General features: G+C 43.5%; 1 protein-coding gene across 1 annotated transcript in view; it reads left to right on the forward strand.

The window, feature by feature from the left end:
- Positions 1-17,315, forward strand: part of LOC119406430 (zinc finger protein OZF-like) — a 102,169-nt gene that overhangs the window by 15,353 nt on the left and 69,501 nt on the right. The window contains exon 2 of the mRNA XM_049420096.1: positions 12,272-12,912. Within this exon, the coding sequence (XP_049276053.1) occupies positions 12,272-12,909 (638 nt within the window). The 3' untranslated portion in view covers positions 12,910-12,912. The remainder of the gene's footprint in view (positions 1-12,271; positions 12,913-17,315) is intronic.

The raw sequence follows: 17,315 nt of genomic DNA on the forward strand, positions 1-17,315 counted from the left end.
CTTGCCACCCGCAAAAGAGAACTGTCTCAACAATAGGCTGTAACTTCCTCGGATCTCTCTTATTTGAATTTGCCTGCCATGGTCCAGCTGATCAACAACACTGGGCACACATCCTGAGAAGTTTGAAGAAAACTATCGGCTACCAGATGAGCGTCAGTGTGATATTTAGTGACTTCATGTGCACCGAAGACTTCGAGGGCGTGCTTCCACTTTTGAAATGGCTTGGATACGAGGGCCCTAGTGCGCGCAGTTGGCCCTTGCCAATCTCACTTCTGCTAAAAAGGACACACACTCGGCAAAACGCACCCTCTTAAAGCGCTGAGAAGCTAAGCCATCGGTACCTGTCCAGCCAAGCCACGTAACATTCGTTTCTGCTTAAAATCGTTCATAGACTTAAACATATAGCATGGCGGAGGAATCCAAGGAGAAGCTAGCAGTTGATGTTTTGTGTCATCATCCACTTTTGAGCCATCTGTGTAGAGCCCGATATCAAACTTGCTTCTGCTAACATTTTGAGGTCATAAAAAGATAAATAATTAAATAAATGATAATCAGGCTGAAGCCCAATAAATCCCACCACCCGGGTGACGCCGCTGGTTGGTGGTGTATGAGAGCACGAAAAATTTCGGGGGGGGCTGAAGCCCCATAAGCCCCCCCCCTGGCTACGCCCCTGGCCGATAGGGATCAAAACCACAATTTTTTAATTACGTGTCCGATGATCTCCATATTGAGCTATGTTGGCAGTGCTTTTGTTGTTTGTCCACCTCGATTTGTTTGCCTTTGTCATAATAGTGCATATAATTAAAAACTACAATTAATGAATAATGAGGAATTTTATTTGTGAGCCCACTCCCACATTTGCCTTGCAAACTACTCAAATGTCTCGTAGCTTGAATGAACCCAAAGACTAGTATATTTATATATTTTTATATTCAGAACATACTGGCAATACTCATTCCAGATGTTTGCAGGAAGGGCAAACAATAAATGGCATAAAAAAGAAAGAACTCACGCAAAATACTAGCACAGACTTTTTGAGAATCATTGTAAAGGTCGAGATGTACATCCATACATGTGAAACGTCTATTCATAAATGTGAACACCTAGATATGCATTGCTCATACATCCATATCATACATACTTATGAAAGTACAATCATACCATCATACTTATACAGACATATTCAGGAGTTACCAAAGAAAAAGGGTACAGATTTTAATAGTATTTAGTGAAACCTAAATAGTTATTTTTTTTCTCGCTGAACATGACAGAAAACTGGAATGGCCTTCTCGCCCACATTGCCATGTTAACAAATTGCGCTCTGTTTGAGACAGCCACCATGATATCGTAATTTAATTTGCTAACTGAGAAGTGCAGTTTTCATTGCCTAACCCGTTTATAATTGCCTCGAGGAAACCTTCAGGTGTCTAGTATGGGAGAGCAGGCTCCAAAATCAGATACCTAACATTTGGTCTCCAAAATCAAATGTTTAATTATGTAAGTAATCAAATATTTAATTTATTCATGCATTAATTAGCCAAGAAGCACATTTTATTTAATAGCACTGTTTATGCAATTTCTCTCCAAAATTTCAAATAGTTGTACACCATTATTTAAAGACAATAACTTTGCTACTTTTTATTTTTATTTACACATACTGCAGCGCTAAGTGCGCTATGGCAGTGCGCTTGTCTATTTCAGGGACAAGTGTGTTTTAGTGATGGCTATTTTGACACAGGAGATTTAAAATGTTGGGCAGCTGCTGGAATTGATTACCTGTGCCTTTTCTGCTAGTTTCATTTAGTAGTAGTGCAATAGATTTTTGGCATGTATAGAACACGCCTAGTTAGTCTTTTCACGCAGGTGCAGTGGTGCCTCTGCAAGTTCTTAAACCGCCTCCAGACAGTTTGGCAGCTTCAAACATTGCAAGTGCATTCCCACAAGGCCTCCCCACACTGCATGGTCATCTTCAGTAAAAGCTCAAGTAAAGACTAAAGCCAAAGCCATATCCAAAGTTTGTACAGCATGCATGGCACATCCTGTCGTGAAAGCATGCTGCTATGGACATTACTACCACAGTGTACCTGAAAACAGTGGCCACAGTTGAGGCTGTGTTTATTGTCACAGTCCCTTTTTGACTTGGTAACATTGTAGCACTTTGTGTGTTGTCGTAGCGTATCGACAAGGAGTCTAAGGGAGCGTGCAATATTTTCTTTTTGAACTCCATTACGAAATTTCTCTCGTGCAAGCACTGTATACGGACATGTTTAAATCAATGTATCGCTGCCAGGATTCACGTAAATCTTGTCGGTTTTGGGAACATGGGCATGCTTGTTGTTTGCTGTGAATGAAGCCATGTGGAACTTAGCATGCACATCAAAGACTTTCTGAAGTTGTTTTTATGTCTATTTAATTATTAATGTCCTTATCTGCTTGTTTAAGACATATACTGGAAATTTGCTTCTTCACTCATCTGTTTTATTTGGCTATGGGTGAGCGGTCGCCGTATCTTGATTGTGTTTGCAATGCGTATTAGTTGTTTCCAGGACTGGAATTTTAACTAGAATTCTTATTGTTGCTTTATTCCTGTGGGAACCAGACGTAACAAACACAGTGCCCTGCATACTCCTGTTGCGCATCATTTGACGTAACGACCTTCTGTGAAACTTTAGTTTAGTTCGTATTGCCTGTCATCGTGGCCATACATGTGAACAAAGTAAAGTGGACGAAAAGATAACTTGGCAGGGACCGCCGGCGGCAAGTTATCTTTTCGTCCACTTTACTTTCTTCAAATTTATATCCCAATTATTACAAATAACATCTCCTATACTTTCCTTGGCATTATTGTCCGTTAGTTCCCATTATTATTGTGTCATAAGGTACAGCATTTACCTTTTTATTAGCTTGCCTTGAGCTGTTGAGAATGTTTGTATTTAAGGTTGCTATGAAAAAAAGAGAACTCGTGTGTTATTATGTTGATTTTGGTCACGCCTGCTGCTACTTCGTGATGCCATTTAAGGTAGCGTCTATCCTTACCAATTTGACTTGCGTGTGAGCAATGTGTGAAATTGCATTTTTTAAATATTATGCTATGCAGAGAAGAAGGAATTATTCTACACAGCTGTAGTTAGTGTACAAAGATAGATTTTTTTCCACATCCAAACAGAAACTTTTTTACCCAGCTTCAAATATACTGCATCTTTGTATTGCATGTTGCTCACAGTTGTCAACTTCATTCCTTGTACTGCATTATATTGCACTTTTCTCGCATTCATTTGCCATAACTTCTATAGACCTGGTGGCAGAGTGGGTCAAAGTACGTTTTTTTTTTTAAATATTTCGAAAGCCAGTATTTATTTTAGGAAGCACAATTTATGTACAAATCTACTGAAAAGATGTCATGAATGTTCTAGTTTTTACGCTGTGTTTGTGGGAACCATAACTTAATTCCTGCTTCTGTGTTACAACATTTAAGTAATATTTTAAGTAGGCTTTTCTAGTTTTGGTTTTGCGGCATAGCCTCAATGTAGCGTAGCCTAATCCATCTTAGTAAGCCTAGAGATACTGGTTACGAGTGGATGAGCTAAAAGTTGGGAAAATTCTAACCCCTCCCCTGTTTATGCCTTTCTACAGTACACTTGGTAGCTGAAGCTGTCATTGGGCCTGATTTTGCTTCTTCACAAAAACTCATTAGTATTTTTGCCACAGAGGCATATACAATTAAACTGCCATAAAATACATTGTTGGGCGAAAGATAAAGAAAGCAGTCGTATTAACAGATTCGTTGAGCGTTGTGCATACATCGCACAATGTGAAACCACATAAAAATGCAGCCCTTAATGATCTTGAAAGCCTTTAATTATGGCATATTGAAGCACTTCAAATATCAGTTTGTTGGGTGCCAGGTCACGTTGGTATTTACTGAAACGAGAAAGCAGATGCTTGTGCAGCAGTAGCTGCACAAAGAAGCATCCTTGGTGAGAATAGTGTGCCATACCAACATCTGAAAGCGCTTGTCCGCCACATTCAGTGTCAGAAGTGGCAAAGGAAATGAGATATTGAAAACAGCAACAAGCTCAATACTGTTCAAACTCCGATAAAAAAAATCTAGCTTTCCGTTGCCGTGATATACAATGAAGTTGTGGTTCGTGCTGACTCCGAATAGGACACACCTACGTCGCACATTCCCATCCCTTAACCGGCCCTGGCATACCTACATGTGATAGATGTGGAGGGAACCTGTCTGTTTTACATGTTCTTACGCAATGCCCACCAACGGAGACACAGTGGAAATGCAACTTCCCCGATGTTTTCGAGAGACACATCCCGCTTCGCCTATCACTTTCTTTTTTATTAGACAGCCGCATGTTTTCCTTTAAAAAGCTATTACACTTTTTAAACCTGTCGCAGTCCGGCCCTCAAAGCTGAGGGTTAGGCTAGCACGTATTTTAGGGCTATAGGCTCCGTGCAGACGTAACTCCGCCGCCAATGAAGGCTCCCCTAGCGGCAACAAGCGCAGACTTGACGGGATACTCTCACCCGCTCGCCCTGCTCGCTCAACGGTTCCGCGATGACGGCGCGCGGCCTTCTCGCGGGCTGTTCGTTTTGTGTCGGTTATGCCAAACTCTAAGAATAATTGCTGCGTTGTTGGGTGCAGTAACACCTACAGAAATTCTCCAGGTACGCGATTTTACTGGTTTCCTATCAGAGACCATACGCAATCTGCACGTTCACCTAGCATGTCAATTACCCTGTGGCCTTAGAGATACAAAAAAGAAAAAAAAAGTGCCGGCCTAAATAAGTGCACTAAATGCACATCGCAGAGCAGACTCATTGCCAAGACGAAGTGTCAAAATGTATTACTTCACACCTTTGTCGCAGTAATTATGCAGAAACGCTCATTTGCCGAAGCATTTCTGTTTAATAGCATGCGTGGTGACAGTTCGGCCACTTCCTGATGTGGCACTTCGACATACTGCTTGTATATACTCAGCTGCTTGCCTGAGAGCCTACATAAAAATGAGCAAATAATCTGTTTCAAAACAAACAAGCTCAGCGTTTGAGTAGAGGCAGGAAGGAGCATGAGGTGGGTCTGCGATGCCGCGTCGCTGGCCTCTGCCCGGAGCACGTCAGACAAAGTGCACTCAGTGCTGCCGTAAAACCTCAGCACGTGCTCGACGTCGATGCTCTTTGCCCTAACTGTAGATTCAGAAGTTCCTCCAGATTAAATTTGTAATGAAGCTGACAAAAGGAGAGAAGAAAAAAAAACTCGCTCACTTTTTTCATTTTTTTTTTTTGTGATTGCCATAGTTGAGTGTTTCGGGTAGACGTTTTTAATTAAAGGAAAACCCCATTATCGCGGTTTGCTTGTCTTTGATGCGCAAGTAATTTCATTCAGGCACAATGGAACTCTACCGCGGTGGTTTTATGCTTTCCTGCGACTCCGGCACGGCACTCCCAGTTGGCCGCACGGATGTCCCTGCTTTAAGTGATAAGAAAACATTACATGACCTGTAACTAAGAAAAAGCAAACTTAAGCGACATACCTCGATTTTCACGGATCTTCCCGGCGCGTTCATTCGCATCTGTGGTGCGCACTTGCCCGTGACTGACGATCCGCCGTGCAACGTCTCTTCCACGAAGCCGTGAGCATGCCTCGCCAGCCTCGCTTAGATCGAGAAGCTATCTGCCCTTATTTAGATTAGCTCCTCGGAAGAAACCATCTATAGCACGTAGCTCTCTGAACCCAAATGTAATAATAATTGACACGCTTTGCAGTGCCATGGCTAGCTAACAGCCGCTGTGACGGCCGCTCGGCTGCACTGGTTGAAATTGGCGCAGTGAACGCAATGCAATCGCCGGTGTTGTCGCCTCTTTCAAGCAGCTGCCAAGTCTGCTGCCACGTTAGCCTGAGAGTGACAAGCTGTGATCGTTTAGTGAACGAAGCGGCGCGCAGTTTCGCTCAACGAGCCCTAGCCTCCGTGTCGTCTTCCCTTGCTCATGCATTTTATGCTGCCGCGTTCCCCTGAGGGTGCACGAGGTCTGGCGAAAAGAAGCATACCCTCTAACATCAAGGGTCTGTGGCAGCTGCTAACAATTTAACGTCTTTTGAAAGCGAACGGAAACGAAAACGCGTCGAGCGAAGCAGCAGAACACGGCGCAGAGGCTTGCTGCCGCTTGCGTCGTCTGCTCCCATATCCCGTCAAGTTTGCGGCCGTGGCCGCTGTGGCGCTGGAGGCCGCGCGCGACTGTGGCGGCTCCTAACGTATGCACGGTGCCTATTGGTGGGTTGTCAGTGCCTACCTCTATAGGGCCGCTTGATGTAAAGCCACTAGATATGTTTGTCCTCCTAGATTTACTGTGATACTGTGTGCCGCCTTTCTTTTTGCTTATGCACTTTATTGTCACTGCTCATGACGTCTTCACTACAATCACGCGAAAGCTAGATTAATTTTACACGCTAACATAGGAAATAATTTCTTTTACGGTGATTGCTGTTTTTACGCAAACACTCTTAGTATCCATGGTCATAATATATGCTTTTTAAAGGTACATGTTTGACATTCATATCACAAATTTTGTCATTATTATAATTTTATTATTTTTACTTATTTTACACACATTTTGTGTGCAGGATTTTATGCCCTTTTACAGCTGGCTATAGTCACTGATCACATCAGTGATCAGTGACTATAGCCAGATCATATACAGTTGGCTATAGTCACTGATCACATCAATGCATGTACATTTTACATTTTTGTTTTTCAAGGTTTTTGCTCATCACTCCTTCTTTTAATGTGGAAACCCTAGTAACAACTCTGGAAACTCGTTCCATGTGTCCGTAAGGAAGAGGGGCACCGTTGTACGAAAGCATGGTGCATAAAGTGTATTTACTCACTGGTTGAATTCTCGCATGTGTGTTCTCTTCCAAATGCAGCAGTTCATTATTGCTAAGTTTCGAGGAAGACACCTCCTAAAAGTCCCGAGAAATGTAAAAGAAACTGTGTTCACATTCAATGTCCTGGCATCTACAGTTAGTGCACCCATCGTCATGTAGCCACAGCATCTCCCCCACACATAGTCTACCCACACATGGTGTGCTAAAATGGGAAAAACGAATACCCAGCATGTTGATTTGGTTCACTTGGCATTGGCATTCTATATGCTGCTGCATCGTACGGCCGCAGATGTTCAATTCGATATTTTCCTCCAAATTCAAGTGCTCAAATTTGTATTGACCTATGTGGCTTGTCCTTTTAAAAAAAATGTAAGTAGGTACATCAAATTAGTACTGAAAAACTAGTCACTCAGTTACAATACTGAAAAATGTAAGTAAGGAATTTCCAACGATCAAGCCTAGTGTGATACCAAGGGTAAAAGTATATTTGAGGGTACTGTGTCCATCCCTTCTGTGGAGAAGCGAAGAAGTCTTATGGTTTGGATGTTGCTAGAAATGCATTGCACCAGCCTCTTCTTAGAAATGATGAACCATTTTATGCTTATATTGCAGCTTACACTATTACCATGATATTGTGATGGTGGTGTGCCCATGTCTATATGGACTGCTGCTAAGGATTGGTTATATTGAAACGAGTGAAGTAGACTATTCAGTTTCTGTACTCTTAGTTTATTGAAATAGAGAAGAATGAAATGGATTTCATTGCATTGTATGTTTCAATAATTGGTGTAAAGAAATATTGCCTGTCTTACAAAGCATTGGTTCAGGTTAGCTATTTATTAATGCACATCATTGCACCTCTGTATGTGCCGAGAGAAATGTTTTTAAACTAAGTAATCGCAACGCTTGGTAGCGACACTTTGATTTTACACTGCAATATGTAAATGATATTAAAGAAAGTGTACAGCGGCAATCTGAATTTCGCCCTCTAAAATGTTTGCGCATATCTGTGTGGTGCTTTCAGATCAACAAAAGCTTCAAATAATATCGACAAACAAACTTCATTTATTTTTTTCGTAGTGCCGCTTGCTTAGCAAAAAGCATATAAGATCACTTAAATTTTTCGCTATTCTCTTCCATCATCAAATGATACACCATTCCTAATTCGATCATTGGTTCTTCCCTTTACCTTTCCTCTTAGGTGATGCCTAAAATGCAAGTAGTACGTAGAGTTGATTGGATTGTTTTGTAATATATCCGATGTACTTTGACCATTCTTGTGTATCAAGATGTCCTTATAAGTGTGCATCAATGTATATATATAGTGATCGTCTTCATTTAGTGTGATTAGTTGGGCATTGTGATAAAGTGGAATATGTAGTGGTGTGTGTGGTCGTGTAGATGTCTGAAACATTGTATGATGAACAGGTTACTTTGTATTCGATTGTATCATCATGCTTTCATTGAACCAGGATAGAGAAGGGTGTCTACCGACCGGGAAGCCGGGAATTCTCGGTGATTTTGAATAGTGTGGAAATTCTCAAGGGAATTGTGCTCCCATCATGGAAAATCCACAGTAACTTTATTGAAAGGGAACGAAAGTCGCGATAACGCTGGCTAGAGATTTTGTGAACGCATTTTTCAAATCCCAACACCGCTGCGGGGAAAGGGCACATCTCGATGCTCTCCTGTGCTTCGGAGCGGTGGAGTGGGCGAGAATGCGGCTAATGCGTGGCATGCGGGAACCATGAACCACGGCACATAGTATCACGCAATGTTGCCAGGGTGTGCTGTGACTACACGGTGGTGTAGTGCTGTATTCTTTGATGCGTGTTCTGTGCTCTAACGCCTGATATGCTGTTTTGTTATCGGCGCAGATATCAAGTAACAAGCACGTCTAGTTGTAGAGGCGGTAACAGTAGATGTAACGAGCTTGAGTTATCTTGCAAGCGATCGCAATCGTTCAGGATGCGGATGTCGTTGACAAGGCTGGTATCTTACAAGCCATCCCGATCGACGAGAAAAAAGACCACGCTTGTTGGCACGCTTATCGGAGAGCTCACTCACTCTGATGCCGATCTTGAAAGATGCTCTTTAGGACTCTGTGAAGAATAGAATAAATTTCCAGGTGAGAGCGAGCGTTACTAACAAATGCATTTACAGCAAGTGAAAGCTTTTTTTTTTTTTTTTTTTTCGGTGAGGGCACTGCTAAAACATGTTTTAAGCAATCGACCGATAATTTTTGGAGCTGCAGCCTGCAATTACCAGCCACACCATTGCTTATGTGGATGTTTTGCTACAAAGCCGAATACAAGACTTTTTGGAGCCAAAGCGTAGTGGCGACCGAAATTCGCAACACCGGCACTGGTCCCACTTGCTCGATTTGGCGCGCGATGTCGGAAAACAGAAACGTGGCCACCATAATTGGATGTGGTGTAATTCAGGCTGTTGCAGTGCCTTCATGCAGTCTTATACCGCATCTATTTCGCCTTTTTTTTTTTGCGATAACAGTTATATAGACACTCAAGGCGAATTTTTCGTCTTCGCCATGATCTTCCATATGAAGTCCAAATCACGATTACATCACCCCGCATGTCGTATACTTTATGTGCGAGTGAAAGCGCGCAAGCACTGCCGACGAACGGATCTCAAGTAGAGGTAAAATGAGCTGACCATCTTCTTTGTGCGGGTAGGGGCATTTGCACCCCCCTCCTCCCCCAAAGCCTGTGCCAGGTCCCAGCCCCTCTTTTCTTATCCTGTCATCCACCTCCTTTGTCAGGCTGCCTGTTGAGTTCGCCCCCTTTGTCAGGTTGCTTTGCCTACCACTGCCCAAATAGGGTAAGGAGAATCTTGTCCCCGCTTTCTACCTCTCTGCTCCTCGCTCCACCCTTTCCTGCTTCCCTATGCACATTTCCAACAAAGGCCTTTTAGGCGCCGCCATCTGGGCTGTTGTCAATATGCGTGACCCCCATAAAATGCACTGCTGAGGCAGTGGCATCAACCTTTGTCCCCCCCTATCTGATTGGATGATGGAGCTGCTAGTCTATATTCATATAAAATTCCTCTTTCTTGCTATCGGATTTTTTATTTCACCCTCGCGATGAAACTGTGACTGTTTCTCTGACGTGTAACAGCTTTCGATGTTGCGCATTCGTGAAGAACAAATGGTTCGGCTGGGCAACATGATAGCATAGGTGGCTGGGCAACGTGAAGCCGTGGCAGCAGAATAATCGCAGTTGTACAGTGCATTAAACCAGCATTTGTTTCGTCTTTGCACGTGACACTCTGGCAAGGCATTTAATTGTGATTGCTGAACCTCAGGCTCAACAAAATTGATTTTTGTCACGAAAAATAAAGTTTTTGCCGGTTTGCTGCTTCAAGTTGCTGCTTTTACCAACTTCACTATATTGAGGGATTCCATAAAACATACAGCCGCATTAGGAGCCGCTTCTTCTGGCCTGGTCCCTCCACTTCTGTTGCAAAGTACGTCTCTTCTTGCGTGCTATGTCAACGGCCCAAGCGGTCGACTTCACCTCCTGCTGGCTTGTTACAGCCAATACAATGTCCCGAGGAACCTTTTGCCATTGTTGGAATGGACCTAGTCGGACCTCTTCCCATAACGTCCGCAGGATATCGATGGATTGCGACAGCGGTTGACCATCTCACACGGTACGCAGAGGCCGCTCCTCTACCCTCTAGTTCTGCCTCTGACGTGGCCACCTTCTTTCTCGGAGCCATTGTCTTGCGTCATGGTGCACCCCGCGTCCTTTTGAGCGATCGCGGCAAGACTTTTCTGTCTACACTAATTGAAAAAATGCTTAATACTTGCGGCACAGTTCACAAGACAACATCAGCATACCACCCTCAAACCAATGGATAACAGAGCGATTCCACCACACACTAATTGATATGATATTCATGTATATTGGGCCTGCTCATGACAACTGGGACACAATCTTACCATTTGTGACGTTTGCTCATAATACCGCCGTCCAACGCACTACTGGATACTCACCGTAATACCTCGTTTACGGCCATTCGGCGACATTCACGATCGACGCTTCATTCCTATGCACTCCAACCGACAATTATACAACTATGCTGGAACAGTTCGTCTCGAGACTTCAAAATTGTCGGCAACTTGCTCGGCTCAATACAGAAGCCAGTCAACACAATCGCAAGCAGCGGTATGACAGCTCTCATCATGACGTGTCTTTCCGTCCTGGTGACGAAGTGCTGCTTTGGACGCCTACTGGTGTCCCTGGATTGTGTGAATAGTTTCAATCGCGATTCCTTGGACCCTACATAGTTAATGAACAAACATCGCCTGTAAACTATCGTGTTACTCCCGTTGAGGTTTCTTCCAACCGTCGCTGCCGTGGTTCAGAGATAGTCCACGTTTCGCATGAACTATCTGTCTTTTCGACGTCTGTCCCCAGTCTAAGTCGCGGCCAGGCTGGCCTCTTCAGCGCACGGGGAAATTAGTGTGCGCATTATTTGCATGCTTCATCTTCTCACCTGTAAATACTCATCATCACCACTTGGGTCTGAGTAGCGGGGCTCAGGCTCGAGGAGGAATAAAGAAGAGTCATTTGGCTTAAGCGTGGTCTCACAATACTTTCGATAGTTTGGCATTTGGTTAATTTGGACATTTTTCCCAGTCCCGTGAAGCCTGAACTAACGAGGTTTTACTGTAATTTGGTTATACATTGAGATAATGTAGAATATGTACTCAAAGGGGGTCGTGTGAGTGTCTGAAACATCACATGGTGCATAGGTTACTTTATATTTTATTGCATCATTATGCTCTCATTGAAGCAGGATTGAGACATTAATGGGCATGGTAAACTGTGCAAGTACACACAGAGAAAATATTTTTTCTGCAGTCCACATAAATGTGCCGGTATTTCTGACCACCAAAAACTTTGATATCGTTCTATCCCCTGTAAGTGTTTAGTGTTCTTTCCTTCAATTTTGTAGTTTGTTTATTACTTCGTTCGCTCATATTTTATTTCTTATGCTTCAGTGTGTTGAATTCTGAAGTTGTTCAGTTGCTGTGCAGAATTTTATGGGTACTCTTGTGGGAAAGAAAGAAAGTACAATAAATACTGCACTGGGCCGGTGGCCAATATAAGAAATTTGGCTGTTTAGGTATAGTATCAGAATTACGTCTAAGTCACATCCCTGTGCATTCACTGAATGTTTTTCCATGTATTAGATAGAGTATTTACATACAGAGAGAAGGGAGCTTTTGTAAAACTTGTTGTGTCATTGCACACTACTACTGCAGTAACATGTTCTTCATATAGACGAAGGTGATCGTGTACTTCATTTACAAGTGCAGCAACCTTTTTTTATTGCCTGGCATTGTAGTCCACTTGCAGACTATCTGTGTCACATGGTCTGTATTGCCTTTCTCTTCTTCCTGTGGCTTTGCAGGTTCCTTGTCTTGCACATCCCGTGAGCAGTACCATTCACTCGCGTCTGTACAAGATGGACAGCATTCCTGCCGTCAGTGCACCTATGTCACCAAGTTCAAGTCATACATGCAAAGACACCTTCGCAAACACACGGGCGAGCGTCCGTTCCAGTGCCACCTGTGTCCAGCTGCATTCTTTCGAAACACCCATCTCGCAGAGCACATTCGCACCCACACAGGAGAGCGTCCCTTTTCCTGTGACCACTGCAATGCATCATTCTCGCAAAAACAGAACCTCGTTACCCACATGCGCACCCACACAGGAGAGCGTCCCTTCTCCTGTGACCACTGCAATGCGTCATTCTCGCACAAACAGCACCTTGTTGACCACTTGCGCACCCACACAGGAGAGCGTCCCTTTTCCTGTGACCAGTGCAATGCGTCATTTTCACAGATAGCGCACCTCAATAGGCACATGCGCTGCCATATAGGAGAGCGTCCCTTTTCCTGTGGCCACTGCAATGCATCCTTTTCACGGAAACAGAAACTCCTGGATCATGTGACCCGTCATCATGCAAACAAGAAGCCATAAAAAGTGAGTGGTCTACAGGCTTCCTTCAAAGAGGGGGAGGTGTGCCAGGATGGGGAGAGCTTGTTGATTGGAGGTGACAGTGAGAGAGTAGGTTGAGATTTGGAAAGTAACTTAGTGTGGCAATTCACGAGGGAGAATAGCATAAATTCGTAGGAGGAAAGGGCAGTGGTAGAAGAGAGCGCAAAGGAGAGGCTAAAGGCAGAAAGAGAAATCTCCAACCAGAAGGTTTATTTTAAGAAACCCGACGTTTCAAAGTCTGACCGGCTTCTTCTTCAGGGGTGAGATGGCCCGAGGTGCACGGCGCTTATATGCGCTTTCATGCGCTTTTTTGCCGCCAGTTGCCGCAAGCCTTGACAATAGAGGGAGGGCAAGGTCCCCGTGGTGCGGTTGATGTTTTCTGCTGTATTCTGTATGTGCCACGACTCGAGGAGAAGCCGCCGGCGCCAACAGCTTTCCTGTTCCAGGATCGCCGCATCGTCAGGACTAATGCAGTGGTCACACTTTTCGCAGTGTTCTGCTACTGCACTCCTTTCGCTGTTCAGCTGACGCAGATCGTTCTTATGCTGCCGCATCCTTTCGTGGAAGTTCTTTGTTTCCCCGACGTACGTGGCGGGGCAGTCTGAACACGAGATCCTATACACGACGCCCTGCGCTTTTTCCGCAGGCGCGCGATCTTTGGGAAGGGGGAAAAAACGGCCGATGGTGGTGGTTGGCTTGTGCGCCACGCCGACCCCCGCCTTTCCCAGAATGCGCGCTAAAGTTTCGCTGGTTCCCGCGATGTAGGGAATCGGCACACGGCGTCGCTGAGGCGGCGCCGCTGGCTCTCTATCCCCACCACCCTTATTCCTGCGCAGGGCCTTGCGAATGAACGCCTTAGTATAGCCGTTGTCGCCGAGATCACGGATTATTTTTCTTTTTTCTTCCTTCTGCCGCCGTGGAGACGAGCAGATTCTTTCGGCCCTTTTCACGAGGCTCTGTACAACGGAGAACTTGTGGCAGGCGGGGTGATTTGAGCTGAAGTGAAGGTAGCGCCCTGCGTGTGTTGGCTTCCTGAAGACGGAGAAAGAGAGGCTCTGATGTTGTCTTCTCACCAACACATCCAGGAAGAGGAGGGTTGAATGGGTCTCCATTTCCGCTGTGAACTGAATTCCAACCCATTACAAAGGGCTGAGCCATAATTATTCATCGTCATCAGTCGTCGCGTCAACAAAGTGCACATAATGCCTTACCGACGTGTAGCTGGTGCCGCTCCAGCGAAAGCTCTTCCAGCTTTCGCTGTGACTGTGCTGCGGTTTCAGCGCAGGCCTGGCGTTTTTTCAATGTTCTTGCTCATCGCTCCTTCTTTTAGTGTGCAAACCCTAGTAACAACTCTGGAAACTCGTTCCATGTGCCCATAAGGGAGAGAGGCACCCTTGTACGAAAGCATGGTTCATAAATTGTATTTACGCACTGGTTGAATTCTCGCATGTGTGTTCTCTTCCAAATGCAGCAGTTCATTATTGCTAAGTTTCAAGGAAGACACCTCCTAAGAGTCCAGAAAAATGTAAAAGAAACTGTGTTCACATTCGATGCCCTGGCATCTACAGTTCATGCACGCATCTTCATTTAGCCACAGCATCACCCCCACACATAATCTACCCACACATGGTGTGCTAAAATGGGAAAATGGATGCCCAGCGTATTGGTTTGGTTCACTTGGCATTGGCATTCTCTATGCTGCTGCATCGCACTGCCGCAGACATTCGATCGAGGAGCAGAACCTGGCTTTCGTCATGGAGTTGTCTTAGGTGAATGCATCAGGGAAAGTGACTCTGGCATTGAGGCACTGTTGTGCGTCACGGCGTTTGTCTACCACGTCTGCTGATGACCGCATAGATTTATTTAGAGTGTTATTTCATAAAGTACAATTTTATTGATCCGGTATTCTGTCTATTTGCTAGTGTCGAAAATAATCACCGAAGAGGTTAATCCAGAACACTCAACTGCATGAGCCCTTATTTTTGCATTATCGAGTGAAAGATGGAGTTCTCCTGAGATTATTTTTTCAATGAGATTTCACAATGAATTGAAATATTTCTAGCTCTCCAAGATGGAAATTTTTGCTGCTCCAAAGTGCTCCAAAATGGAAATTTTGCTGCTCCAAAAATTGCTCCAAATCAGAATTCCTCGGTAGCATCACGGAAAAAATGCCCTATCACTTTTCACACCCATACTACATTACGTCTCCCAATCCTGTTGATGCTTTCTTCACAGTATTCATGTACGGAAAGATGGAAACTTGTGTGAGACCCTTACTGGGTCATTGAACTGTAACCACTTCAGTATCGTGCTTTGGTTACTCAAAGATTATCATGTACTTCATAAAAGTGCAGTAACTGTTTTGCATTGCCTGATGCTGAAGTCTTATTCCATGTAGTGACACAGTTTGCATTGGTTCCTGTTCTACTTGTTAGGTTGCAGGTTCCTTGTCTTCTGCCTCCCTGGAGAAGTACGAGTCACTCATTTCTGTAGAAGGCCAACTGCACTCTTGCCAGCGGTGCACCTATGTGACCAAGGTCAAGACAAAAATGCAAAGACACCTTTGCATTCACACTGGAGAGCGCCCCTTCGACTGCCACTTGTGTCCAGCGGCATTCACTCACAGATTCAACCTCATCGCTCATGTGCGCATCCACACTGGAGAGCGTCCCTTTTCGATCCTGTGTACACTGCAACGCATCCTTTGCACAGAAAGGCAACCTCATGCAACACATGCTCACCCACACAGGAGAGCGTCCCTTTTCCTGTGTTCACTGCAATGCACCCTTTTCTCGAAAACACAACCTGAAGGTCCACATGTCCCGTAGTCATTCAGACAGAAAAACTCTAAATAAAGGGCAGGGGCATTCATTGTTGTAGAAGCAAAGGGAGAATTTATTGTTTGAATTTTTATGATTGAATTAACATCTAAAGGGGGTGTATGAAATGGTTTTTAAGTGCCTCAGCAATTGACTTTCTTACAGTATATGGCTTAGAAAGAAATCTGTCATTGTTAAATAGAATTTAAGTGCTTTTGGGTGATCTTACAGCTGTGCCCTGATGACAAAGATTTGACTTGTCTTAAATTTAGATTGGAGTCTGAAAATGCATTCCTGACATGAACCTTCATGTAGTTTCACGTTACATATATAATTAACAAGAAAAACAGACAGTTGTGCAATTGAGGTTCTGCCGTTGTGGTATGGTGCCATATTGTCTTTCCTGCAGGTTTATCAGTGATGGAGTAGTTTAGTGTACATTTGATATTAGTTTGCAGTTAGGCCTGTCTAAAGCAAGCTCCATTATAATAATATTATCGATATAACAAATTATATATTGTTTTATGGCAGTGTCCATCGAAAATTTTGTATTTTAACCACCATATAAGGGAACATGTTCATTTGCTAGTTTGAATAACAGTTTCACTGCTTCCACAAAGGGCAATTGAGACTATGATATGAAACTTGCTGATGCCAGTGGTTGAATAGTTACATGCTTTTATTTGGCCGATACATTTTTTAATATTGTGTGTCGCGTGACAGTGAGGAGCCATAGAGCAAAACGGCTTTTTTCGCAGTGGTTGGGGGCAGGAATGTCATGAAGTACTAGAATGTCCCCTTCCACTCTCTTGCATATCGATCTGCGGCAGCAGCTCTTATTTTTTGTTCAGTTTAATTTGTTTGCTTTCGTGTCACGATTACTGTCATGCCGGTGACTAAGTCACATTTGGTGCTAGTTGTTTCAGTATGCCTTCATTGAAGCAATATAGTAAAAACATTAACAAGGAATGTGTAAACTCTGCTAATTAATAAAAAAATCTTTGTGTTACGCATGACGATGGGCTTGTATTTTACACCACCAGAAACTGTGATGCTATTATAATTGTTGTAAGCATTTTGCTTTTTTTTTTCTTTTTTTCTGGCTTGTCATGTGTAAACTTTTTTATGTCGCATTTTATTTTATGCGATCTATATGTTCAGTTGTCAAATGGTGCTGTTGGTGTGCAGCTTTTTATGCATACATCTGTGCAAAAAGAAAGTATGGTAGTTAGTTTAATGGTTTTGTGCTTAATGTAGCTGAACATATGCAAAGATGTTTGACTGTTTAAGGTAATTCACTACATTCAAAAGTGCAATTTTCTTTCTTTTACATTTTAATGGCCCTGTTTGTTCAATGCTATCTAGCCAAAATGTATTTCTTTATCTTAACCTGTTAAAAATTATGAGCATTTTTTAGTCCGTCTTGTACGCATTTCAATAAAAATGTGAAAGCTTCCGATTCTATAATGGGTGCCAACTCATCGGAGATGTCACTACTTATGAAGGTTATGACGTGAAGCTTTGATGTACTAGGTCAAAAATTCTCAGACAAATGTTTTATAACATTGC

Source organism: Rhipicephalus sanguineus, chromosome 10 (assembly GCF_013339695.2).
Source record: "Rhipicephalus sanguineus isolate Rsan-2018 chromosome 10, BIME_Rsan_1.4, whole genome shotgun sequence".
NCBI classification, from domain to species: Eukaryota; Metazoa; Arthropoda; class Arachnida; order Ixodida; family Ixodidae; genus Rhipicephalus; species Rhipicephalus sanguineus.